General features: G+C 42.8%; 1 protein-coding gene across 1 annotated transcript; it reads right to left on the bottom strand.

Moving 5' to 3' along the window:
- Positions 1 to 267: 267 nt before the first annotated feature.
- LOC133956222 (uncharacterized) lies at positions 268 to 25278 on the bottom strand. Its single transcript, XM_062391110.1, has 17 exons — positions 25130 to 25278; positions 23818 to 23946; positions 23044 to 23118; positions 22189 to 22362; positions 21928 to 22085; positions 21634 to 21816; positions 20692 to 21316; positions 20385 to 20550; positions 14300 to 14411; positions 13132 to 13222; positions 12191 to 12277; positions 7982 to 8134; positions 6426 to 6555; positions 6271 to 6303; positions 5777 to 5874; positions 4881 to 4964; positions 268 to 1039 (listed from the first exon to the last, which is right to left on the bottom strand). The coding sequence occupies exons 1-17, from the start codon at positions 25232 to 25234 to the stop codon at positions 938 to 940; spliced, it is 2505 nt and encodes an 834-aa protein (XP_062247094.1). The 5' UTR covers positions 25235 to 25278; the 3' UTR covers positions 268 to 937.
- Between the last annotated feature and the right edge of the window lie 1314 nt (positions 25279 to 26592).

Raw genomic sequence — 26592 nt, 5'->3', positions numbered from 1 at the left:
CTTTGAGTCCAAGTTTGAACCAAATTTGAGGAAATTCCCTCCAGGTGCTCTTGAAAAGTTGCGTTCAAAAGTCTAAACTTAATTGTGGACTTATGCATGTTCATTGATTCATTAATGTGCATTATCTCTAATGGAAAATGTAAATCGGTATGATTTAATAGGACTTTTAGAGTTAACTTTGTTTAAACATCCAATGTTGACTCACTTTTATTGAAAGTAATGAAGAGAGCAACACAAGCTACAGTTTTCATAAAAAATGTCATTTAATAATAAAAACATCAATAACCATTGTAGTAATAATTATATACAATTATGTAAAAGGAATCATGAAGTTTCATGAAAAAGTTTTACCTGCTAATGAAGCACCAGTTTCTCCAGATGTAAAGTTTTAATTAAAATCAATAATTTCTCAATTTTATTGTCTGCTGCTCAGTCAGGGGTGTGCTTCATTCCAACACCACACAATTAGAAGTTCAAACGGGTTTTTTTTTTGTTGAGCCAATTACGATTTCAGACACACACACACACACACACACACACACACACACAGATACACACACAGACACACACACAGACACACACACCGGCCTCATTTGGCCTCTAAAGTCATCCCTGTCTTTGTTCCTTTGCCGGCAGAGCGTCTCACAACCGAGGGTTCTAATCCTTCACTTGTGATTTGTCTCAGAGTAAAGATGGAGGTACAGGGGAATCAAACAAATCACTTTTATATTCACTACCATGATTTCAGCTCATTAGCATCACTATACACTGTACAAGGAATTCGTAGTATTAGTAGTATGTTGTACAAAGTATTTGTACAACAAAAAGTAACATTTTCCTCCACATCAAGTAGCTTTGTTAGTATTTTTGAACTCTGACTGTTTGATAAGCCGTGAGGTCTCAGTGGTCAGAGATAAGTACTTCACACAGATCAGACTCATGAGACTTCGGCGTGCGCCCTCTTGAAGTCGTGGAGGAATTGACAGACCAAGCCGAAGAGCTCCTGAGAGTCTCGATCCGCCGGCTCCCCGAACTTCACCTGGACAAGAGAAAAAACAGCATCGGAAAATTAAAAAGATCACAAACAAACTTCAGCAATTACACCTTCTGACACCTCTGAGCTTCTGAACCTTATTATCCAATCAACAGCTGCGTGCACCTCCACCAGCCCCCCCCCCCCCCGCCTGCCTGGGACGTGCACACACTGCTTGTGCCATGTGCCTCTGAGGGGGGGGGGGTTCAGGGTCAGCAGCAGCCACATGTCACTAATCCTCCAGTCAGACTTTACCAGAGAGGGTCACAGCGGCTAAGTGAACTAATAGGCTTCTTGCATGCTGCCGACTGTGCAACTCAAAGTTCACCAATCATTTTATTAATCATTATATTTGACAGATGTTAAATATGTATTTCCTTATTATGTAGATATACAAACCCTAATACGCAGTAAACTATATATTTTATGGGTCTTTTACCAAGTTACCATGCACCAAAAATACAGAACACAATAAAAACTGAATCCCAATAAATGAACGCAGTGATTAATTAATTAAAAATGAGGTGTGACACGTGAAGCTCCTGTGAATCATGGCGTCTCTGCTGCAGCTCGGTGAAGGAGGGACGAGGTTTAACACCGACAGCTCTACACAGGAGTCAGGAGTCTATTTGGATTGTGACAGTTGATTATCAACACCTCCTCGTATCAGACTCTCACATCTGATATCAGATCTCGCTCGGCAATTTAAGAAGAAAAAAAAAACAAGGGGCCGCTTGATAGAGGAATCAAAGTGTTTCCTCTTTAACGAGGGAGGATGAGGAGGATGAGGAGGATGAGGAGGATGAGGAGGATGAAGAGGATAATGAGGATGAGGAGGATGAGGAGGATGAGGAGGATAATGAGGATGATGAGGATACTAAGATAAACTAAGAGGAGACAACACGGGTTGTTGTGAGTCTGAGACTCTTTATCTTCAGGCTGGTGTGAGACGCACAAAACACCAATGTCAGACACGCACGATCACATGTTAACACAATACAGTGTTTATATTTATTATAACTCAGTTTAGTGAAGCTGTAGCAGAGTAAAGTTTATTAATACAGATGATAGTAGAAATTCAACTCGACTAACTAAAGGACAGCTGCAATAATATTAGGAAGTGTAGTACAAATACTATACATTCATATAAAGCTACGTTATATTACAGCTTCAGTATTATGTGTTATCACTTTGTTGATATGCACTGAAACAGTCTTCTTTTTCAGAATAAATTATGCAGAAATGCTTGTTTACATTTTGCATTGAATATTTATGTTTATTTTCTCAATTCAAGTTCTATACTTTGTTGTATTTGTGTTTTCTTTAAAATGATTTACAATTTAAACTGTAAAATATCAGTAAAATAATAATATTTAATATACAATATATCAGTCAGACTCTATTTGATAGATGCTGATAATTGAGCTACATTGAGGAGGTTAAAACAAAGTAAAAGTATCTGCTGGTGGAATAGAACAGATGTTCTCACATCTGACTCATGCGGCGTCTTAAAGGAATGTTATGAACAGAAACTGGTCACGTGACATCACTGTTGATATTACGATGAGTCACATTATGTGAAATAAATAAAATATAAATTAAAAGTCTCTCTCTCTCTTTTTAGAGCTGTGGATGTTTTTTATTAAATTCACGCCTCAAGAGGAACAACTGTAAAAAATAAAAATCCCCTCCTCCCTGAAATCAGGCCCCAAAACTTTCATGAGCCTCGTCCATGTTCATAAATTTGCATATTGGTTGTTCAAAGGCGTCATTATGAATTCAGCCCTTGACATGCTGTGACACAACGTGCCCCCCCCCCCCCCCCCCATGCTCCTGAAGGAATTGACTGTATTATCAGGAAGTTTCATCCGACTAATATTAGACCAGGGTCCCAACACAGTCATATCCAGAGATGCAGGGACTACAGATTGAACTGTGTCCCTCTTCAGATGCCACTGGTTTGACTTTGGCTAAACTTTGAGGGACGGCTCCTGGTGTCGGGACCCGAAACGGCCCAGTAGGGATTCTGCAATTCAAAAAAGTAACACTTCTACCTTTTATTATTCACAAGAGAGAAAAGATATCGCCCGAACTATGTATTTAATATCTCTTCTTTTGGGTTAACTGTGATTTAAACATGCGGGGGATGATGGTTCATGGGCAGCGCTGCCTGGTGATTAAAAATATAACTCCTGGCCTGAAGGGGGACACGAGAGTTAAAGGTCAAACTGTTAAACTTTCAAAGGCCAGGGGCACCACAGCACCTTTTAATGCTTAATACTGGAGGCAGTGATTTATGTTAAGATCAAGACTTTTGAGAATTTAACTTGTGAGGACGTTTCACTTAAAGAGGTTTGACATTTTGGGGGAAAACGGTTGTTTGCTTTCTCACCAAGAGAACGATGAGAAGCTGAGCTACAGGAAATAAGAATCTGGAGGAAGGAAGGAAGCTCTGCTCGTCAGTATGTGGGATACACGCTTTCATGCTTCTGTGAAATTGTGGCAAAATTCATTCTGAACGTGTGAGAACTGAAAGATTTAATCAGAGCTTTACAGCAGAAATAAAATTTTCACGGTCAGACCATTTATAGACAGATTCTACATGTGCAGAATCTGTGGGTGAGGGACAAGTTTTTGGAAGATTTCTGTTTTTATCAACGTGCAGATAACTGTGAATAGAGATTAGTCTGTTAAACTGTCCACGGAGCGTAAACTCGCTAATTGTGAGAAAACGCAGCTTTCGTCTTTAAACTCGCATTTCACAATTTTCCACGTTTGCTTCCTCGTGTGCAAGTTGCAGAGAAAGCTTTGCACAGGAACCTAATTGTCAACCGAGTGTTACACAATTCCTCAGCGGGCCTAAAGCTCGCAGCCTGGCTCTGATATCCCAGCGCTCGGATCCGGGAGGGGGGTGGGGGGGGGGGGGTAAATCCACTCTATGATGATGGATTGCCCACAGAGATATGGGAAAGGTGAGAGAACGGGCTCTACTTCTGTATTGATTGTTTTTGGTGGGGACACCATAAAAAGAGACATAGCACCTGTTAAGATGTCAAATACAGGCTGGAGCTCTATAAACCTCATGTAACCAGGTTACTGAGCAAAGAGAACATTCTCCTTTATCCACCGTGTTAGAAGAGGGAGGGGGCGGCGCCTCCGCTGAGTCTGACGACCGGAGGAGCTCTCTTGATCTGATGTGGAGCCAAATGCCTAGAGGGAAATTCAGCTTTCTACAAAACTCATTAAAGACGTGTTTGGTCTCAGAGATTCCAGTAAAACATCAGATCAAATACTTTGAAATGAAGAAATGCATTGTTTCATTTCACTGATATCTTGAAAATTGGACATTCAGTGTCCAATTTTGTGACTGGGAAGCTTCAGCGCCAGTTTGGAGTCTGCGAACTTTGAATAAACGTCTTTTAATGAAGTTTCAGAAAGAAGCTGGAAGCAGAATCCCAACAGGCCAAGCCCACAACCTGTGGTAGAACAATAATTAACCCTAAACACAAATTACTTCTCCTCAAAACCAACGATCAGAAATAGAAAATATCTGATATCACCAACCCAGTGGGGCTTCTCGTCCAGCTACTGGTTTTTAATAATCTGTGGATTCGTGGACGTGTCTCTAGATTCTGTATCAGATGCGTTGGGTCCTCAAGGACGACCGGTGCAAAGGAAGTAACCTCGGTGACTTCCTGTGACTTCCTGTGAGATATATGTAGAGCAGCCTCCCCGTGTTCGTCGGGGAGATGAGATGACAAAAAAAAGGGGCCCATTTCGACAGGAGGGCCATCCATCTCCGTCGGGCTGTACAGAAGAGATATTGCTGTAATAACTCAGGGATTACCAGGATGACAGAGTAGAGTTTCTTCATCTCCTCACACGTCTTGGTCAGGGCGGCGAGAGTCGAGTCGTACGTCTCAATGGCCGACTGGGGCGAGAGAGAGAAGCACAGGGAGCTCCAGTTGAGTTTGTTCATTAATTCATTCAAACGTTCACTGAGTCAATCGTTCGTAAAGGCCTTACCCACGTTTAGAGGCTTGAAATCAAACTGTTTTTCAAGGTTAGAGGTCAAGAATAGACACAGATTCATGTTAGAGTACTCTAGCATTGTAGTATTGTCTCGAAAGTAGTTTGATCAATTAATACAATTTTGAATCCAGGAATTTAAGGTTCTTTTAGGCTCAGCATTAGATACGTATAAGGAAACGGACAGAGCCTCTGTGTTCAGTTCGTCAGTATTGGTACACGTCTTCTGAAAGTTTACAGATACAGAAGGATCAGAGAAAACGTAGCAGTACCCCAGTGAATCATCAGGGGGCAGTGTAGCCAATAGTTCGATCAACACTGCCATAACACACGCGGATGATATTTCTACAACGGCAGAACTTTTGGGATTTAGCCTCTTTCTCCACCGATCCCATGTTTTCAGAAACTCTGTGCTGCCCTCTAGTGGATGTTTTGCTCAACAACCATGGTAACATATATATGACAGGTAGCAGCATGTGGGTGGTTACGTCATTTTTAACTGATTTATCTCTTTTCAAACATAGAGTCAGCGTAAATGAGTCCTTAGACTGTTTCCGCGACTTTTACTGAAGAACAAAATCCAACATTACATGTCGAATTTGCAAATCTTAGCCATTTGTAACAATAATAAGTAAATAAAAAGAAAATAACAGCGACGAGCCAATGAGAGACGAGCAGAAGAAGGTTGTTGACCATTAGGGATCTCTAACTCACCTTCAGGTCTTTGGAGAATTGTGGGTGATGAGTTTCGGCATTTCTCTTCCTGGATGTTTTTCTGTACTGGACAACTTTCTGCAGTTCATTCTTCAGGACTGAGGCAACACACACAGACACACACACACACACACACACACACCTTGGTGACCATCCATCATATTTGACCACTGAAGCAAAAAGTTGCTTTAGATCCGATGCTGTCTCCTGTGCGATAAAGTGAACTATTGTATTTGTGCTTGTGGCAACAGTTTGTGAGTCATCACACAGACAAGATATTGGATCGAGCCCGTCCAGCCCCTCGACAATAAGATTATGGTGTTTCCCCCCAAAAGTATATATATATATATATATATATATATACTGAAACTACAATTATAGACATATCTAGTAAATGTTAGCCTCACACTTCCTCTCAAATACTCAACGTCGGCACAAATGAGGAGAGTCAGATTTACGTCTTTAAGCACAGTAGTAAAATTTGATCTACTCACCATCCACCTCTGCGGTCAGGCCTTTGATGGACGCTATCCAAAACAGAAGGGGGGGGGAGTGGGACACACTTAGTTTCACCAAACAGAACCTTATTTGAAGAGAACCATGCAGATTTTTAGTTTTTAGCTGTGAGGAATTCTCGATTAGTGAATACCTCCAGGGACAGTTTCAAATTCCGTCAAGTCTTGGGTAAAAGTGGCGAGTCCTGGTTCATGCAACATGATCTGCTCCACAAGGGCATGGAGCAAGGTGAACCTCTTGTCCCTCCCACGGAGCTGAGAGAGCTGGGGGGGGGGGAATGCAGAGTGACAAAAAGGAAACGGCCTATTTCAAAAACAGCTCAAGGACGTAAGAGGAAAGATGACATGACATCTACGTGTGCAGCTTCCTTACAGAAGGTCAGGGGAAAACACATTTACAGCCATTTCCATGTTTCAGCTTCTCTCATAAAAACTCATAGTTGTAGTCGAGAGAGAAGCAGAGACACTTACTGCTCTAATGCACCTGATGGAGTCATTTAATTGAAATGCAAGAGGGGCCTCTCTAATCCTCTGATAGCCGCTCATAGTCCTTTTCTGGGTTATGTTGTTTTCCAATTTAATGCTCAGAGAAACTTCTGAGGGCCACGTATACAAGACATGCACCAAATATTGATGAACCCCCCCCCCTCGAAATATATATCTGAGATAACTCGACAGAGTCCTCATGGAAGCAGTCAGCCTGCAATTTGACGAGAGTGTGTCTGAAGCAGCGTCGGTTTACGCTTCTCAATTAGACCTGGAAACATCGCAGAGGGACGCGAGACGCTTCATGAGACGGAGAAGAGGACATTTCACTCCGGTGCCAAGTGACGAGAGCTCCGCCCCCTTCAACCCTCTGGTAGAGAGAGAGGGGCGGGTCAAACTGAATCCAGAGGAACGAAGGAAATACTCTCACAACTAAAAAAAATACTCCTGTCAGCCTCCGAAGCATGTCTGTGGGATTATTACAAGCTACAGTTACTATTTATAGCCAGCCATATTTACACGTTATTGTTAGCTAAAGTGATGCTTTATTGCAGACATAGTAACGCTTAATTGATAACCATAAGTAAGCCTTTATGCTAACAATAATTATGCTTAATTGTTAGCCTTAGCTCCACTTTGCTTCTAATTGTAGTTACACTATTAAAAACACTTTGTTGGGAGTCTCGGATGAGACAAACTAAAACCTGGTGTCTGTCATATCAGGTCATTCCTGGTCATAAGTCATTCATAAACTGGTGTATGTTCACGTGTTGATGTTTCTGACAAGTCTGACTTTAATTTGATATTTTATGTCATAGAAACGGAGTAAAATGTCGTGATTGACAGCTGAGACTGATTGTGATTGGTCAAATGGTAGGTTGTAGTTTTGGACAGAGGCCCCTCCCCCATTTCCCAACTTTTCAATTCAAACCAGAAAACAGACTCTGACTATTTGGCTCAACGTCAAGATCCACAATGAGCGAGTGACTGCAGCGAATGATGGTTCCCTTCGAAGAGATTCATCCACTTGTGGCCAGACGCTGAGCAAAGACCTGAGTGAGTCCTGGGCGATCTGACCAGGAAGGCTGAGGCAGAACGTTGGAAGGAGACGCCCAGAAGCCCTGCAGTGTTTATCAATGAGTCGTCTTATTAGCCCCGGCGCTGCAACTCAATCAAAGGTCAGGCAGCAGCGGCAGAGTCTCACTTTAGATAAGGAGGAGAGGCGGAATCCCTTGGCCTTTTCCTTCCCGGCGTTCTTGTTGAGGTAATTGCCGATGGCGAGGACGTACTCCAGCACAGACACGAATGACCTGCCGTGGCACAGCTGCATGCACATCTGGATCTTCTGATTAATCAGCTGGAAGACAAAAACACAGAGGCATAGAGCAAAGTCATTTTCATTCTGTGATCCAAACCCACATGAGCCCTGGCGTTCCTCTTCAACTAATCCAGGACGCCGCAAAGGTACGAGCACAGTCTAGTTTATATATGATTTTATTTATTTAAACATTCCATTTTTTCTGTTTGGGGCTCTGCTACATAGATCAAGTTTATCATTATTCATTTCTCCACCCAGGAGGGATGAAGGTACCAGGTCTGAACCGGGTGTGTCACACGAACATGGAGCTGAGACTCAAGTTCAAATTCAGTTGTGAACAAAGCCGCTATGAAATTTTAAGTGAAGTGAGTCTGATGCTTTTTTTTTTGGAGCTCTGTAAAGAAAATAATAACTGCAGCTTTGATTATTTTCCATGAGAGGAGTAAACAGCCGTGTCCCAGCACCTCATTTAACCTCATAACATGAATAATCAGGGCCGTGTTGTTTGGCTGGATTATTATTTGGTATGCAATTGTGTCAAGAACAAATATCCCCCAGAATATCGCTCAGTTTGCCTCCTCACCCTGCTCGGAGCAGATCCTGTTGAATATGGATAGGAGACGTATTGAAAACCTGAATAGCAATCAAAGTGGGTTTCAGAGTTTTTGCCAGTGCCGTGCTGGAGGTAAAAAAGGAGTCGACGCTGTGGGAATCGTGTCCTTGACAAAGAGTTAGCGATTCCAAACGAGCTCCACGCCAACCAACAGCTACACTCCCACCATATGCTCTGGTTTTAAGAATCACCTCCACTGGGACGAAGCCAATAACAAGGAAGAGTAGAGAGATAACCAGTCTGGACCATCTGCACCATCAGGACGAACCAGTGTAGCTCATATGAAAGATGATCGTGTGTTACAACATGTGCTTTGGTGCCGGGGAAGTTCCCAAAAGTACCTCAGTTGTTATTTTAAAGTTAATTAAAAGAGAGAGATAAAAACACATTTTCCAAACTTTATCTCCGTGTTCATTCTTCAACTATAACCCTATGTGCATCCCAAAACCCTTTTTATTTTATTTATATTCCTGTCGAATGTTAAAACTAGTTAACTTTTAACTTGTGCTCTAATTAACTTGTTTCTCTCTCCCTCACACACACACACCTACACACACACCTCGCTCGCCCATGTTGTGAGGAGGGGGGGGGGGGGGTGGCGTGGCCTTGTTTGAGATGGTTTCACACCAGATGATTTCCAAGGAAAAGGGAAACGGGGGGAAGCGATTGTGTGCGTCACTCATCACTGGGATGTTGTGAAGCCAAAACAAACCAGTTACTCCTCATCCTCTCAGGCCTTTGTCATGTAAAACCAGTAAGATACCGTTTAAAGCCGCATTCGGTAAATGTAGAAGGCTATGTTTGGTTCATTTCCCCATAATAATTGTGGTGTTTTGGGATATGGCTATTTCCTGATGTGTGTTTTTTATTGTCTGATGCTGGCCGTGACCTCTGGTTCATTCTCCTCCCGCCTGATTCACATCCTCATTGTGTGTTCACGTGGCAAACGAATAATCAGAAGAATTATGTCATCACATGTAAACTAATTGATATAATTTCACAATCAGCTGTGTAGTAGCCTCTACTTTCATGCAGACTTGCAAAGTGCACTTTTAAATCATTAATATATTACTTATCTCTTTTATTTGCTCGTCCTTATTATCGAATATTGGAGAGAGGCGTCACCGTGTCACAATACATGTTGTTTAGTTTCCATACACAAACGCAGCAAACTCGAATCAACAACTACACAACTCTAGAAATGGGACCTGAGCACACAAATGCAAAGTTTCTTTTCAGCACTGCTCTGCCTGAACGTTGTTTCACCTCCTGGTTCTTCGGCCAAACCCTGGTTTGATTCCTGACTTGTTCCTGAGCCTGTTCGCCTGCTTCCTGAAACCATCTTTTTATTCTCCTGCCAGAATCCTTCATTCTCTGCAGTTCATGGTCACGCTCAGCCAGCTCCTCCATCACACTGGATCCAAACTCCCTGATCCCAAGCTGAACTCTGGACTGTTTCCCATGTACCTCTGTTTTAAAGCTTACTTTGTTATCGGCGGTTTCCCCTTGCACATTATTTTGTATAGAAACATTAAATTCCCGTGGTTAAATACTTCATGCAGCGTCTCTAATAGTTTTCTGCACATTGGGTTACAGTTTAAAATCGGGGATCTTGAAGATGGACACCAACAGATCCTCAGGTCAGAATCGCTCTGCCGCTCTATTTCTCTTTCTCTATTCACGTTTGACTAATTTCAATCTGCAGATGTTGATAAAAATCCCTCGTGCAGCTACAGCCAGACAATTACGTCACATACTTTCTGTTTAACTTCCACTGTTATTGGAGGTGCGATCAACAAAACCCGCTGAAGTGTCCACCTTTAGTTTTCTGCACCGAGGCTTCGGGGGGGGGGGGGGGGGGGGGGGGGGGCATCTCCGTGTCCACCTCTCTTCCTGTCCCCTGCATCACTGGCTCCGGTCTCTGTGTCTCTGACTCTCTTGTTTATATTTGGAAACGGGTTCCGACAGCAGAGACGGAGAGAGGGAGGAAGGTCCAGAGTGCAAGCTGAGAGTCTGTCACACTGGCAGTGAGACGTCGAACCAGCAAGGACGCTGGAGGGGACAAACAGATCCCCCCCCCCCAGCCATGTCTGCCAGGAGGAGACGAAATCCTCCTTTAAATGTTGGAGCCTGAATCCAAACTTTAAAAAAGGATGTTGAACTGTAACGCTTCCTTACACTACATTCATATTCTATAAATATAGATTTCTAGGTCTATAATGTTTTGATTGTAAATGTCAATGGTCTTATTGTCAATGGATCAAAATGGAAATGTATTAAAATAGCAATAGTCTGGTGAACTAGTGCAGAAACACTATGTCCTGTGAAAACACACAGTTGGAAGAATTTAGTCAAATTAATTTTCCAAATATAATTTACTTTCCTTAGGCTTTATATTTGCTTTATGAGTGACATCAACACTGAATTTACAGAGTGAGACAGTGACACTCTGAACTGTGGATTAGACATTAGAGAGCAACACACTTTTCATCACAGAAAACCACAAAAACACAAATCTGATCCTTTTCTTAAATAAACCTAGAAGACACCACCGTGAGCAAATTCAAACTTAATGAAACTGCTAATCTTTCTCGTCGAGTCCTTCTGCCGACACACAACATGTTGGTGTGTGAGTCTGAGACAAAGAGAAATGAGGAGTCAGAGTCAATGGATCCCGGCGTCATCGCTCTTATCCGGTGTTTCTCCGACAGCAGACGAGAGATTAGGACCGAAGCACTGATGCTGAAAGAAACCGGAGCCGGAGAGAATCGAATATAAAATAAAAAGATGGCGGCAGAGGAGCTGGGAGGCCCCCCCCCCCTCCCCCCACACAGCCAAACAACAACAATCCTGTGAGAGTTAACAATTAGTCTGAGTAATGATGAAGCTAAATACATCTGGCGCTTTGTGTGTGTGTGTGTGTGTGTGGGGGGGGGGGGGTTACAAAACTCACACTGAGATTGTGCATTTTGAATTTGCGTGATTTTCCTCCCTCTTCACTTTTCCTTTTATACATTTTCTGTCTTTTTAACAGAATCCCCACCTTCTGCAGAATGAAGGTAAATTCCTCCCTTGAGAGTGTTTTTTTTTATTGAGGATAATAACTGTTCATGTTTTACACCTTCCAACGAAAAATGGAACTTGATTTGATTAGGATTCACTATTTCATTTTGTCTCCATCAAATAAAGACGAGGTGTGTGAGAGTGGCTCTCAAACCTTTTCTGCTTCCAGGACACTTAACTGGCAAATAGAAAAGAAACGACTTCACCCACCACTTCAGACAGGAACTCCAAACTGGAGGAGGAAGAAGCTTTCGTGTATCAACGCCAGTTTGTTCCATAGATCTTCTTTTCATTGACGTCCCTCTGAACATTAGCGTTTGCATTATGGAGTAAATGTACGTGTTTGGTTTTTACACTTCCTCAGCTCGAGGGAAAGAAACCAGACTTTAAGTTTTGAGGAGGTGGAGGAGTGAACTCACGGGCTGCAGGTCGCTCATGCTGGTCGGGAGCTCTCTCAGAGTCAGCAGCAGGTCCAGCTGTTTGCTCAGGTAGGGGATGTTGCACATCTGCAACAGGGATGAAAGACGGGGGGGTTAGAAGCTGTGTGAATACAAATGAGAATCATCTCAACAAAGCTTGTCCATGTGAGGATTCAGGATTATCTGAAGCTGCAGGGAGACTCGGCCTGTCGACAGGCTGATCTAACAGAGGAACCTAAGGCCTGACACCTTGAAGCGATTGGCTGAGCTGCCTCGTAGACCTCTAATGAATCACTCCACGTTGTCAGAACCGTCTCGCTCCTGCACAGGAACCATCTACCAGAGGCCACAGGGCACTGTGGCTGATGGGAGGTGAAGGGAGGATGCTGGGAGGAGTGTTAGTTATACAGACCCTATAATAACCTGGCTGTAAAATGATTCTGCTCATCCTGTCTCATGTTTAAATTTCTAATGAGAGGTTAACAGATTCCACGCCGAGCTAACACTCACACGTCAGTCGCTGAGTTTAGAGTCGTCACGTTCTCATGAGGAGCAGACAAGTTGAGCTGAAAGAGACAAGGCTCTTATTGGATTTATGCTGGGGCAAAGAATGTGATGTCCCAGTGACCTGAGGACTGATACTGTTCAGGAACAATCAAGACTTTGCACACAAACGAGCCTGAAAGTGATTTAAATCTTGTTTTTCTTGCGTTTCTGCAGGTTTTGAATTATTGTTTCGTGTTTTTAACAAAGATCTTTTAAATCAGCCTAAAAAAAAGGAAGGACCCGGCAGAGGAGAGGTGACAGATCAGTGACTGGTAGTGATGTCACAGGCAGCCATGCTAGCATCTATATGATTATGTATTTAGCAACAGCAGAAGCTAAATGCTAAGGTCAGAACAATGAGAATATTCTCTCTACTGGGATGTGGTGAACTGTACCTCCAGCATGTACTGGTCCACGATGTGCAGCTCCGTCACTGGTCCCTTGTGGGATTTGTACATCTCCACGTCGTCCACGGTGGGAACGTACCTTGAACGTGGAAAACAAACACACACACAGGCCTTGAACATGCATTTCATCGACCGGCTTCTTATCGAAGGTCGTGGGCTCGTCTCCTCCCTCTTTGTTGTTGTGGGTATTTGGAAGCTGGTGACAGCTGTTGGCTTGTTCTGATCCCTGTCAATCAAATCTGATCAAAACAAATTCCCAGAGTGCAGCGGAGGAACAGCAGAGATTCCGTGTTTAACGTGTCTTCCTGTTTTAAACCACTGAACATGTCTCTCTGCCCTGGACCGAAGCCATGACATTGATTTCCTGTGGCCTGGAGGAAACCAGTTATTAAAAGACTAAGTGCTGCTGATGGCCCCTCGTCAGCTTCTGGAAAGCAGTGAGCACTGAGGGCAACGGCCATTTACTCACTCCCACTGAATCTGAATCTGAATCTGCCCCCCCCCCCCCCCCCTGTCGTTTCCATGCGTCCTGACCTCAAACCAAAGGCATTCACTTTTTCATGACCCAGGGAATGAGCCACCAGAGGACCAGTACTCATTAATACTGCAGCAGTAGGGAGTGGATCTTTCCAGGCTGTGTTCCTGAGGCACATTACAATATATATCATGTTTTCATAGAATAAATAAAATCCTCCACAGTCCATTAGATCACTCTGGTCCTTCCAGGAGGTCAGCTTCCAGGGCCACTGAGCAAACGGCAGGTACAACCACATGGAGGACAGTTTTACACGCTGTCGGAGTTTAACTCCCGAGGGCTCGTCCACAGCTTCCATCGCCACGAATAACCAGATATACAATTTTTATTAGTGAGCTGCTCTGGTAAAAGGTTCTGGCATCTGCTCTTTGGTATTAGAACTCAGTGAGAACTGCTTCCCCCCCCCCCCCCCCCTGTTTAACCTGGTCCTGACTGAACCGTGCACTCAAGTGATGACTTGTGAAGCTGCCAGTCTCCAGAGGATCTGTCCCAGCAGCCTCCCACAGACTTAGGCAAAAGAGGTTGTTGTGTTCATCCCCCCAGGTTCACTTGTGACACAATAGAGAAATCAACACAAAGCAGTGTTTTGTGCGTTTTGTGTGTGTGTGTGTTTAGTCGTACCTCCGCAGGGACGTGATGTGCCCGTCAGACAGGCCTCCGTCCTTCTCGTTAACGATGAACAGTTTGTCCTTCAGCTCTCCCGGCTGCACTGGGAAACTTTTCAGGAAAATGTCTGGAAGAACAATGGATCAGATAAAAAAAAAGAAAAGAGTCAACACACTCAACGGGACATGAAAGTGTTTCCTCTCGACAGATCGTCTCTTTATCCAGCGATGAAATGACTCAAAAAGCATTGAGAAGACAAAAGGGTCCTCTGCTTAATTACCCCCCCCCCCCCCCGAGAGCCTGAGGGGAAATGCACAAATTAGCATTCTATCAAGTCAAAGCTTACGTGATTCTCTTTTTTTGTTTGTTTTATAGAAAATGTCTCTGCATAATTCAGGAGCTGAGGGAAAGATTCATCAGGAGTTTTAGACACGTATGTAAAAGACAACATGAAGCACTTAAGCCTGAAACATGCTTCTGCGACTGCGTCTGCGTCTTTTCACGCCGCTGTGGCGCAAGACTCGTTTTCATTCATGCTTCCCCAACCGTTGCGCGTCTTACAAAGCAATTCCGCGCCAGAACACTAGGCGGAGTAATGCTTTTTGTCGAGACGACCTTAGAGACGCCTTCTTTCTTCTTCGTCGATTGTTTTCATTTACATAGCCACTGCGGCTCCTCGTAGCCTTTTTCTGGCGGACAAATCCGCCAGTCAGTGACAGGTTATACAAGTGATCATACTATCGGATATCTTCTGCCAAGTGCTCTTCTATTTGGTCCATATTCGTTCTTCTAAATCTTCCGTGATTTCTGCCGGTATTATGGGGCATGAAACCGGAAATGCAGCTCCAGAAGGGATGTAGAGCAGACCAATCACAGCCTTGCGGGCTGAGTGAGCTTGCGGAGCTTTGCCGTAAATTTTAGAAAAGGGGGTCGACACCCGTCAGCACGTAAGGAGGGATACATAAGCACGTAAGGGACCCGGAAGGGCTCTTGCGCTTACGGGCCCGTGAAAACGCAGAAGCATGTTTCAGGCTTTAGAGCCGCTGGCATCGGATTGGTTGACATATTTTGCTTTTAGCTTTAGAAGCCTCAGAATCACAACGTTCTCTTTTTTGTTAATTTCCGTGTTTGCAAGATTATTTGCATTTAAAACTTTTAATGCAAATAAGAATTTAAAAGTGCAGAATCAATTGTTCTGAACTAAACCAAATCAAACAGCTTGAGTCCTTTCCTGTCACATTTGAAACTGTCACTCAGGCGAAGCAGTTTCCTTAGATTCTGCACAAAATATTAATTTAGACAGTTTTAAAACCATTAAGATGCAGGTGACCTGTTGATTTCATACTGAATCCACATTGTCTCACAAACACTTTGGCTGTAGTCTTAGGTTTCTAGCCGAACCTGATATGAGACCACATTTAAATCCCGATTTTAATTTGGATCTGCACCACATTGCACAGACGTAAATCTATTTATTCATCTACTTTTATTATTCTGCATTCCACTTCACTAAAGAGGGAAATATTTATACTGCAGTACATTTATTTAGAGCCACAGTTTCATAGTTTTTAGTTTACAAATTAACATAATTCATCCAAGTACATGATTGGTTTGTTAAATTCTTGATATTTGTATTTTCTTTTCCTTTATACTACTTTGTACTTAGTGTAACTCCACTACATGTACCTGAAAGCTATAGTAAGTCAGGTTTGAATGAGTTTAATGGGTTCTTTCCTGACCAATCCTGCATCGGAGCAAGTTTCGGTGTAATCTGTGAAGTACTTTGTGCATGATGTTACTTACAAACAAACTACATTAGCACTCAGATCAGATACTTCTACCCAGGCCCAACAGTCCCCTTAAATTTAATCAAACTGCACCAACGTTCACACACTGGCTGGTGGAGGTAATGAGGGTAATCACCAGGTCAAACACCGGAGGGAACGTGGAGCAGAGTTCTGACGAGTTGTGTGTCTGTGGTGTCGCATCTGGACGACAGAAACAAACACAAACACACACACGAGTGCAAATCAAGCACCTTTGTTTGACCGTCTCTCAGACAAAGTGAGCAGTGAATTAGAGTGTGGAGATGAAGAGTATGGATATGAAGAGTGTAGAGATGAAGAGTGAGTCCCACCGGCTGCACCGTGCCACAGGTGTGCTTTTAATTAGGAGTGCGACATTTCCAGTCATTAAACAGACCGGGGGGGGGGGTTCTCAGGGTAAATAACCACATTACACCAACACGTCTGCTGAACACAAATTAATTTACAAAACCACAACAAATCTCATCCTCACATTTCAGATTCTTTTCATCTGCTGCAATTATCTATATTAGACAACAATCTTTACTTTTATTTTTTAAGATATATTTTTAAAACAGATGTTTTATGGTTATACATTAAAATGTTACCATGTTTATCAGTTTATGTTTCAGCTTGTAATTGGCTTGGTCCCGTCCAAAACTATAAATATTCTCTTTCAAATCTAATGATTTTTATATTTTACGTTATATTTTTCATGTTTGTTTTAATTCCATTGAAGGATTTTGTAATCTGGATTTTCAAAAGTCTATAGATAAAGGTAATACTTTTATATTATGAGATCTTTGCTGTTTCACTAAACAGAAGTTGAAGATATTTTAATTTAATAACAGTTTGAGACCAAAAGAGGTTAAATTAACAATTCATCTAAACAACTAAAGTTAAAAGTCTAAAATATTGAAGCAAAACTTGGTTTCTACTTCATCATCTCACAAACTCTCTCAGCCCCTCAGATTTATTGTATCACCCTCTGGAGCAGCCAAACTTAGAAACTATAAAACACACAGTAAAGCACAGAGTGTAAATAAAGATGGACGACCTGACAGCTCCCTGTAAGTGTCTTCATGGCCTCAGGGTGGCTGCTGTAGTAAACTGTGGGTCATATAAGCCGCCTCCTCCATGTTAAAGGACGGGACATGGACCAATCATCACAGGTCGTTTCTCATCTCATGTTTGTTCAAGTGCTCGTTTTTTAATATTAAGTTTTAATCAGTTATTTGATGCTATAGTAACATGATCATGATTAACGGCTGAGGCTGACATGTGATTGGTCGAACACGTCCATTTTTATATCTAGTCTATAAAATGAAGTCTTCAAAGCATTCTGATATTTTGATCCATCAGTTATTAGGTCCCTGGATCAGTCACATTCTACTTCCTATACACTGATTAAATTATGTACACATAATACTTCCATTCGTAGGATTCTCAATGCAGGGGGTTCCCTTGTTATGAAGTACTTTTACCCAATATCTCTGGAACTTTTATACAGTTAAAGGATGTGATTACTCCCTCTTTCCTTTACTTCATTAGATTTATTTAAAGTATTTTTCACTTTTAATCCTCAAATGTCTTTGTATACTACAAAATCCACTTTGTACTCCATGACATTTGCGCAATACATTGTGTTACATGTTCATATTGTTAAGTTTATGTTTTTAAAAGTTATCTATAAACACCTCACATATATTGGGAAGAGACTCAGTCATAATACTATCATCTTTCCATTAGAGAATAAAAAGTACTTTTACTTTTAATACTTTAGGTACATTTAAAAGCAATTACCTACTGACCTTTACTCAAGTAGAAAAGTTAGTGTCTAGTTATCTGTACTTTTAGTAGTGAAGTGAAATGTTGGATCACTTCCTCCACCACTGACGTAAAACTGATTTAATGTTGTGTTGTCATGCAGAGAAGAATCCCTCACATCCCATTGTGCGTCAGAGAATCCCATCACAACACAGACACACACCCACAAACCAATGTGTTGGTATCTCCCATCTGCTCTGTGGGCATTTCTCAGCCGATTGCAATCAAACAGCAGAGAATGAGTTCACGTCTCCTTCCTGCAGACGCTTACATTTCTATAAATGAGCACAGAGAGATCATTACAGTGTTTGTCAACACAACAGTAACACAACTCCATGTCTCAGTGTGTAACATGGTTATTTAGAATCTGTGAAGAGGAGGTTCGAGTGGCAGCTTTTTTATTCCTGACGCCAATTAACATCTGTGAGTGTGTTTGTAAATTATTGATCACGTAGTTGATGCGTGTGTGTGATATTATCTGACGGAGGTGGAGTCGCACTGACTGCTGAGCCGGTGTCAACACAACGTGAGCATGCACACCGGCTCCCAGTGTATCAGAGAAAAGAGAAGGAGTGCGGCACAGAATCAGATATGAGCTGAATAAACAGCAGGAGTTTAGGAGGTTTGAGGCGATAAACATGCAAACAAGAGCACAGCAGCTGTGTGTGTGTGTGTGTGTGGGGGGGGGGGTTGTGTAAGTGTGTGTGAGAGGTAAATAGAGAGAGAGACAGAGGAGGAGGAGAGGGACACAAATCATATTAACAGCTGATGTTTTCTTATGAGAAACCTGGAAAGTTCCTGTGGTTTTGTTGTTGTTGTCGTAAACAGGTTGAAGTTTCCTCTGCTCTGTGTTTATTACCAAACAGTGAAAATGCCCTGATTGATTAAAAGTGTAATTGAAATGCACTCATGTGATGTGAATCCATTTATTCATCTACTTTAATCCCCAAATTATTCTTTATGCACGAAGGCTTTTGATGGAAATATTTCTTATACTGCAGATGAAGATGAAACATCCAATTTGATGGCTCCCATTAAATTATATGTATTTTCATTTAGATGACTTTATACTAAGTTTTACTGCACTGCACGTTTCTGACAGCTACAGTAAAGCAGGTTCTACTGTCAAAACATTATCTAATACTAAGTAACACTGAACAGAAATATATATGGGTTTCATGGAAATCAGATTTTTAAGGCCAATAAACTAATCTGTCCCTCATTAGAGCGCATATCTCTGCCAACAATCATATGTGGATCCTCTCCAGATTTTAACAGAATCCTCCCTGACCCATTAAACATCCTTCCACCAAGTTTAGTGTAAATCCATCCTGTAGCTTGTGTGTAATCTTGTTCACAAACAAACACACCAACCAACAAATGGCCAGGGGGTGAAAACCTTGGTGGATATAAATATTGAATATTAAATATGAAATAAAATGTTCTGGTTGTCAGGACCACAACAGGACAGACAGATACACCAAGCACCTCCTCCGTCTCTCTTCAAATGTCATAACCTCTTTTCTAACATTCACAGCAGGAGGATGCTCGGCCCTGAGGCGGCCGTCACTCATCTCCTGCTCCCGACTCGACCCGAGTCTCCAGGTCAAGGAGGAGGAGCCCAAACTCTCTTATCCATATTTCATATATAGGCTTGAACTCTAATTATGTTGCCAATCTGCACATTCCCTCTGATTCCATTTAGCAGCCCGACCCACCACCAGTGTATCACTGTGTCTGTGGCTCTTGGAGGACCCGTGGGGGGGGGGGGCCACATGAAAGTTAATCAAAAGTGAAAAGTCATTAGATAAGAAATAGAACATGTTCCACTTCACAATGGCTCTGCGCTGCATGGGTGGACATGACCCTGGACCGGGGACACACTGCCCCCTGCAGGCACGTTTCAGGAACAACCATGTCTCTGCTTCTCTTTAGAGGCTCAACCTTTATTTAAAAAAAGAGTCAGCTTCATTTTAATTGGATAATTTAAGTCTTATTGATAACAATTTGAAATCCTGATATTGTTACTGTCTCTGCTGAGAAGCTGGTTCCTCTTTCAAGGTGTTGCTGCCCTCTGGTGGTCGTGAAATTCATTGAAGCAAAGAGCATCTTTATTTTACTTGAAGGTTCAGTGTGTCAGATGTAGGTGAAAGGGATTTCATATTAAAAAAAATGTATTTGCCCTAAAAGGGGCCGTTTATATTTAAATACTTTATATTCAAATACATTATATTTAAATACTTTACTGGACAAACGAAACACCTTTTGAGTTTTTATGACAACTGAAGCTACGACAGATTCTTTGACATGTTTGGAAGGAGAGGGTGAGGTGAGGGGTATCCAGCTGCAACATGCAACTTCTCCACTAGGTGTCACTACATTCCACACACTTTTTAGAACCACCTTTTTCTGCATGCATACAGTATTGATAGTCAACTTCCACGCAACACTTGTTGAGCTGTACTCACTGAAGTTGTGTGCGATCTTCTGGTTCAGCATGATGTGCTGGTGGGCGTTACTGTGCTCGGCCGCCTCAAACCCCCCCACGTCTTTGACGGCAAACTGCTCACGTAGGAGCGACGTGTTGATTTCTATCCTCCCGGTGGCTCCTCGTACCCAGAGGGATTTAGCAATCTGTCGAGAAACAAACGGATCTGAGACCATTCCACTTCACAAGGACCTTTCTGTGTTTGCTGAATTAATAAAACGCTGCATGTACATATGATTAATTCTCATGAGATACTGGGTAGATTTAAATGTGGTATTTGGTGTTACCTTGTCCGGGCCCACCAGGTCCCAGTGGAACGCCTTGGTGCGATGTTTCTTTAAAGGGAACTTTATTCTGAAGGGTAAAGGTGGAGGGGCCGGGATGCTCAGGGGTGAAGGTGCCTTCACATCTGGCCCCTGAGACTCTTGGCCTGGGGGGCAGGGTGAGAGGGGAGTGTGGGGGGGCTGAGGGGAGGCAGGTGGAGATAGGGGAGCGTCCCGGGGGGAGGTCGGGGATGGGACATGAGGGGAAGTGTCGGGTCCAATGAATGGAGCAGCAGCTTTTCCAGTGATGCAGGGTTCAGGAACATCTGATGATGGATCTCTGCTGCTGGACGTGAGATCTTCAGTGGGTTTATCAACTGGAGGACAAGTCCCAGACTGCACATCTGTATCTGCGTCCTCTGGGTCCTCTGGGTCCTCTGGGTCCTCTGGGTCCTCTGGGTCCTCTGTTCCCTCTGCGTCCTCTGCGATGCTGATGTTTCGTAGAATCGCTGTTTCCACAAACGTGTGTTCGCCCATGGACCTCCTCTTCCAGTCTACACACAGTCTGTCGATGGCGCTGACCCAAGCATCTCTCTCCTTCTGGACGGTTCCTCGAGCGCCGGTCTCATCCGACACCGGCACTTTGAATCTGCAACGAATCAAAAACATCTAAACCCAACTCGAACAAGAGGGACCAGAGGAGATCATCTATGACTCTGCAGTTGCTGCAGATGTCTGCCCCCTCGACCCAGCAGAGGGGGTGGGACAGAGGAGAATGATAATAGTAGTAAAAGGCAAGGTCATATGGCCATTATTGTGGTGCTTGGAGGTCAAAGGTCAAGGTTGCAGTGACCTTATGTGAGCACTCTTACTCAGGGTTTAGGACAGAGGATGTCGCACCTTGATTTGTGAATCTGGACCTAACAAACTCAATTCGACTGATTCATTATTGGTTGATGGACTCACTTGTACTCGTTCTTGTGGGTGATCAGGGTGAAGGCGTCCGGGCTGGGAGGCTTCCGCACGCTGGTGTCCCCGTCCGACAGGTGAATCACGGTGGACACGGCGGGCGCCACCTCGCCCTCTGCCGGGCCTCGACACCTGAGGGGGACGAGTGTGAGCTGCCCCGGGTGAAGCTGGACCTCATACCTGCCACCAAGGGAAGGAGGAGCAACGTGAACTTTGTAGTATTGGCTACTTCAGACCCATTTGGTACAAAGAGAACGTGACATCAACCAAATTTTAAGATGCCGTCCGTACTTCACCCATCTCAGAGACGCCAGACCTCCTCTGTGCAGCAGCAGGACGCCGTCCCGGAGGCTCCGAGAGGCCTGAGGCTGCTGCTGAGCTTCTGCAGCTCCCTCCTCGTGGTCACTGTATATGTTCCTGTAGATGACCTGATTCACCAGCTGCATCATCTGGTCACAAAGAGAAGAGCATCAGTCCCAATGAAAAACATCATTCCTATGAATTGTTCAGAGTCACGTTGAGTCTCTTTGGAATCCTCTCACTGAGTCGGACCTTGTGTTTGTCCTCCAGGGACGTGGCCTCCAGCTCGTAGTCGTGATGTCCTCTGAAGGAAATAGAAAACCTGGAGCCCACGCCGTCGTCACAGCTCTTCACGATGGAGAAGGGAAGTTGTCTCTTGATGATTCCTTTCTCTATGCTGCACAGCATCTTGGTGTTGAAGTCAATCTGGACGATCACAGTGTTCAGTTTATTAGGTACACCTGGCTAAGACATAGTGCAGTAACACAATGGTACGGCAACAAATACAACCTTTATGAGAGTTATAGTGTTAATGATATTACCTCCGCCATGAGCTAGTGAGGATTACACAAAAACTACTGGACAGATTACCAGGAAACTTGGTGGAAGGATGTGGTGTGTTACATTCAAGTTTGGTGCAGATCTGGATCAGAAAGTTTGGATCCAGGAGTTTGTTTTCTTTTCCTTTGAGAATAACTAATATGAATAATTCATAATTAATATTTAGGGGAGTGATATCGTGTGTAATTAGGACTGTAGGGGCTTTCTTTTATTAGATCAGATATTAGATTCAACTTTATTGCCATTGCACAGTACAACTACTTATACAACGAAATACAGTTTAGCATCTAACCAGAAGTGCGTATTTAAAGTGGAATGTAAATAAATAAGATATGTACAGTAAGAAATATATATTGAATAGTACAGTATTAACAGGTATTGTATTATATAAGAAGTAAGAGCAAGATAAATATATATAAACATGAATATGCTATAGGCAGGATAATACAGTAGTAAAAAAAGGTATGGTTGATGTATGTGAAGTTCTACTTTGTTTGTGTGTCTGTAGTTTTTCACTTTCCTGGTTTGTGTGTTTGTGTGACTCACCTGGAGAACCCTCTTCTGCCACCTGTAGCGTCCGTGCTTGTGAACACTGAAGTTGTACTGTGACGGTTTCTGTTCCTGTTGCCAGAGAAATGTAAAAAAAAAAGAATACACTTGAAGGGAAAACACCTTCTAATTTATTTCCCGCTCAGCTTTTTGTGTCAAACTCCACCTTCTCCATTCCTTCATGTAATGACACCTCGTCAGGAATCAAACCATCTCCGAAAAAAGCTTTGAAACCGGCCGAGCGGCTAATTTAACTCCACAGTGTTTACGCAGCAGAAGAAAAGACACGTGAGGAACAGGTTTGTCATTTTGTAAATGTCCAGTTTCCTCCTGCTTCATTTTACAAATCAAGATAATCAACACAGCGATTAAGGACGTTGGTTGAAAGCAGGAACTCACTCAGCTGGTTCCCCCCCCCCAAAGGTTAAAGGTTAAATATCACATCAACCGACAGCTCTGGAGCTAATTTACATGTTGTTCTTGGTTTTTAAATCACAAACAGGGGCGTTGCAACAAGTTATGCAAAGCTAGGAATGGCCTGGGGCCCTGAGCTGAGAAAGGGCCCCCGATCATATTAAACAACAACTATGTGAGATTCCCCTGAAAATCCAAACACTCCGTAAACCCCCTGACGAGGCTCCATCTCTAGAGTTCCCGATGAAACAATAGAAATCTATTCCCAAGTCAGGTCAGAAACTCATTCTGCTGGTGTCATGAGAATGTTAGGGGTCAGGGGTCAGGGTTAGGCAGCTCTGATTAACATGTGTTTACCTCTTCGTCCAGGCTCCGCTGTTGGAGCAGCTGATCCCGGTCCCTCCTGGCCTGGTCCAGAGCGTCCTCGATGGACAGCTCTCCGTTCTTCACCTTGTTCATGATGCTGAGCTGCATCTCGTTGCTCAGCTGAAATCACAGCAGCACAAATAAGATCAGGTCAGATGGGTTAACACGGGGAGAGGAATACGTGTCATCAGGTCGAGTCAAGTCAGACGTATTGATACAGCACGTTGAGAAGGACAGGAGTCGAGCCAAGGTGCTGCTCGGATTAGAGAGATATCATCAGAATCATAAAACAGAATCAGGCTGAGGCAAGAAGCGAGATCAGGAAGGTCGAAATGACCTCAGTGACCTGAAGCAGGATCAGGAGATCAGTGATATAATGAGGATCAAGACCCTCAAGACTTTTGTAGACAAATAGAAGTACAATATCTTAAAATCACTCCTGAAGTTAGGGAAGAAGGTAGGAGTTATGTGCTGCCTTTATTTGAGAGATAAATTCCTATTTTGAGCTAAATATAATTTATGTGAATGATTTTGCATCATATCTCCCAGAATATGCGTTAAGAATCTATTCGTTATGAGTTTTATTGCATTTAATAAACAGTTTTTTAATTTGTGTAGCACTAAATCATAACACACTTTACATATCAGGATTAGATCAAACTTTATTGATCCGAACACCAGGGAAATTCAGTTGTTAAAGCAGCAGGCAGCTCAGAACGAGGCCGACAGGAGAACACAAATATGCCTGTATGATTATTATATAAACTTTTCTATATGGGTTTGTAAAGAACTGTTATAAAGTAAAGTGACCCTTTTTTGAATCTCCAGTCTGTTCTTTACAGGCGTGCGTGTGGATTAAACAGGTTTTCTCAGTTTCACAAAGGGAACAAGCGGCTGGTGTCAATCTCTGTTTCAGAGGAACAGTGAAGAGGAACCAGCCGGACGGTCACTTTGTGTAGCTCTGACACACACACACACACACACACACGTTGTTACAGGAACACACTGTCACGTCTCTGTAGATCTCCTCTCGTTGCTGGAAACTTCAAACAGCAGGGAAGTTGAATTGAGGAAGTGAAAAGATTCAACCAACATAAAAAAAAAAAAAAAAAAAGCAGTCTGTCTGGAGAGACTGAATCATGACTCGCTCGACTGAACTGGTGTTACTGGAAGTGAGAGGAGTGCTTTTCTCTGGAACTCAGAATTCAGTCGAGCTGCTGTCGTCTGCAGAGCCGGTGATTTCAGGCTTTACTGTCATCAGAGCCTGGACGTGGGTGTTGCTTGAGGTGAAGTGAAGTCCTACCTTTGGCAAGTCGTCCGTGTATCTCTCCGTTCTGGATGCATTCTCTCTCTTCTTCGATCCTAAATTGGTCATCATGGTTTTCTTAGGTGCTGTGTGAAAATCCATGAAACCAGTGAATCTGTTGCAGCAGAGTTTAGTTTTTTCTCACATGCAACTCGCACAGAGATCTGCTTCTCTGAAGGGGAAGAAGGAAAGTGGCTGTGATTTGTGTTACTTTCTGCTCCCGCCCCCCGCAGCTCCGGTTACATTCTTGTTCCAGGTGAATCTGCCACACCCACAGCAGCACAGCTCTCTACACAACAGCCATCTTCAGGTTACAGGTCTGCACATGCAGGCCTCATCTATTCCTGAACTGTTCCTCATCTATTCCTGAACTGTTCCTCAGCTGTTCCTCAGCTCCTCCAGGAGAGAGAGAGAGGCCTAAGAAGCCTGAAGCCCCTTCCCACCATACCCACAACACAACACAACAGAGTGATATGTTAGAGGTTATATGTTATATGGTATGTTATTTATTTTTTATTTTGTACTATATGTATGACATGTTTGTTACATCTCATACATATAGTAATATTATTTAATTTAATATTCCTAACTCCTTCACCCTGTAAACTGCTGCTTCATTTGATTCGACTATGTTATATGATATACATTTATTAATATTATTGAATTTAATATTCCCCACTCCTTCACCCTGTAAACTGCTGCTTCATTTGACTGATATATGTTACGATGTTATATGTTATATTTTGTATGTTATATAGTTTGTTATTTTTCTATTTTGTAAAGTCGTATACTGCGTAGATGTTTCCTGCCATGTCACAATAATTTCACTGCTCCGATGACACTGTCATTTGTGCATGTGATAATAAACTTGGATTGGATTGGATTGGATTTGATTTGATTTGATATGGTTTCTCATGAAAACACATCTTGTCTTCAGGTCTCCTCACATACTCCTACTCTAATATAATTGACTTATCATATAAAATGAACTTACAATATAAATATATATATATATCAATGAGAGAATAAGAGCTTTTTGCTTTTTTGGCCTGCCCCTGAATACAATCACAAGAAAGTCTGAAAGTCCGTGTGAAGGTGACAGAGGAGTGTCGTCACTTCCAGGCGTCACCATGTGGGAAAACCACTGTGTGCAAACAGTGTGTGGGGGAATCCCTCAGCAGCCTGGAGGAGTTCCAGTGTCGGATGAAAAGTGGTCGAGAACAATGAAAACAAGAAATCCTGATCAGTAAAAGATTCCCACGAGCTTTCTACTGCATTCTACTCATTTGCAGCCACTTTGTGTCGTGAGACTTTTACATCAGAAAGAGACAAAAGTTTTTTATTCAATACAAGATGCTGTAATAGTCTCGTAACCTGACAGTAAATTCAATTTATTGAGAATTACCTGTAAATCCCCAGATGCAACCACAGAAAGCAGCTGCTTCACCGTTCATGCATCA

Source organism: Platichthys flesus, chromosome 7 (genome assembly GCF_949316205.1).
Source record: "Platichthys flesus chromosome 7, fPlaFle2.1, whole genome shotgun sequence".
In the NCBI taxonomy this organism is placed as follows: Eukaryota; Metazoa; Chordata; class Actinopteri; order Pleuronectiformes; family Pleuronectidae; genus Platichthys; species Platichthys flesus.
This window is presented reverse-complemented; position numbering and strand designations above follow the sequence as displayed.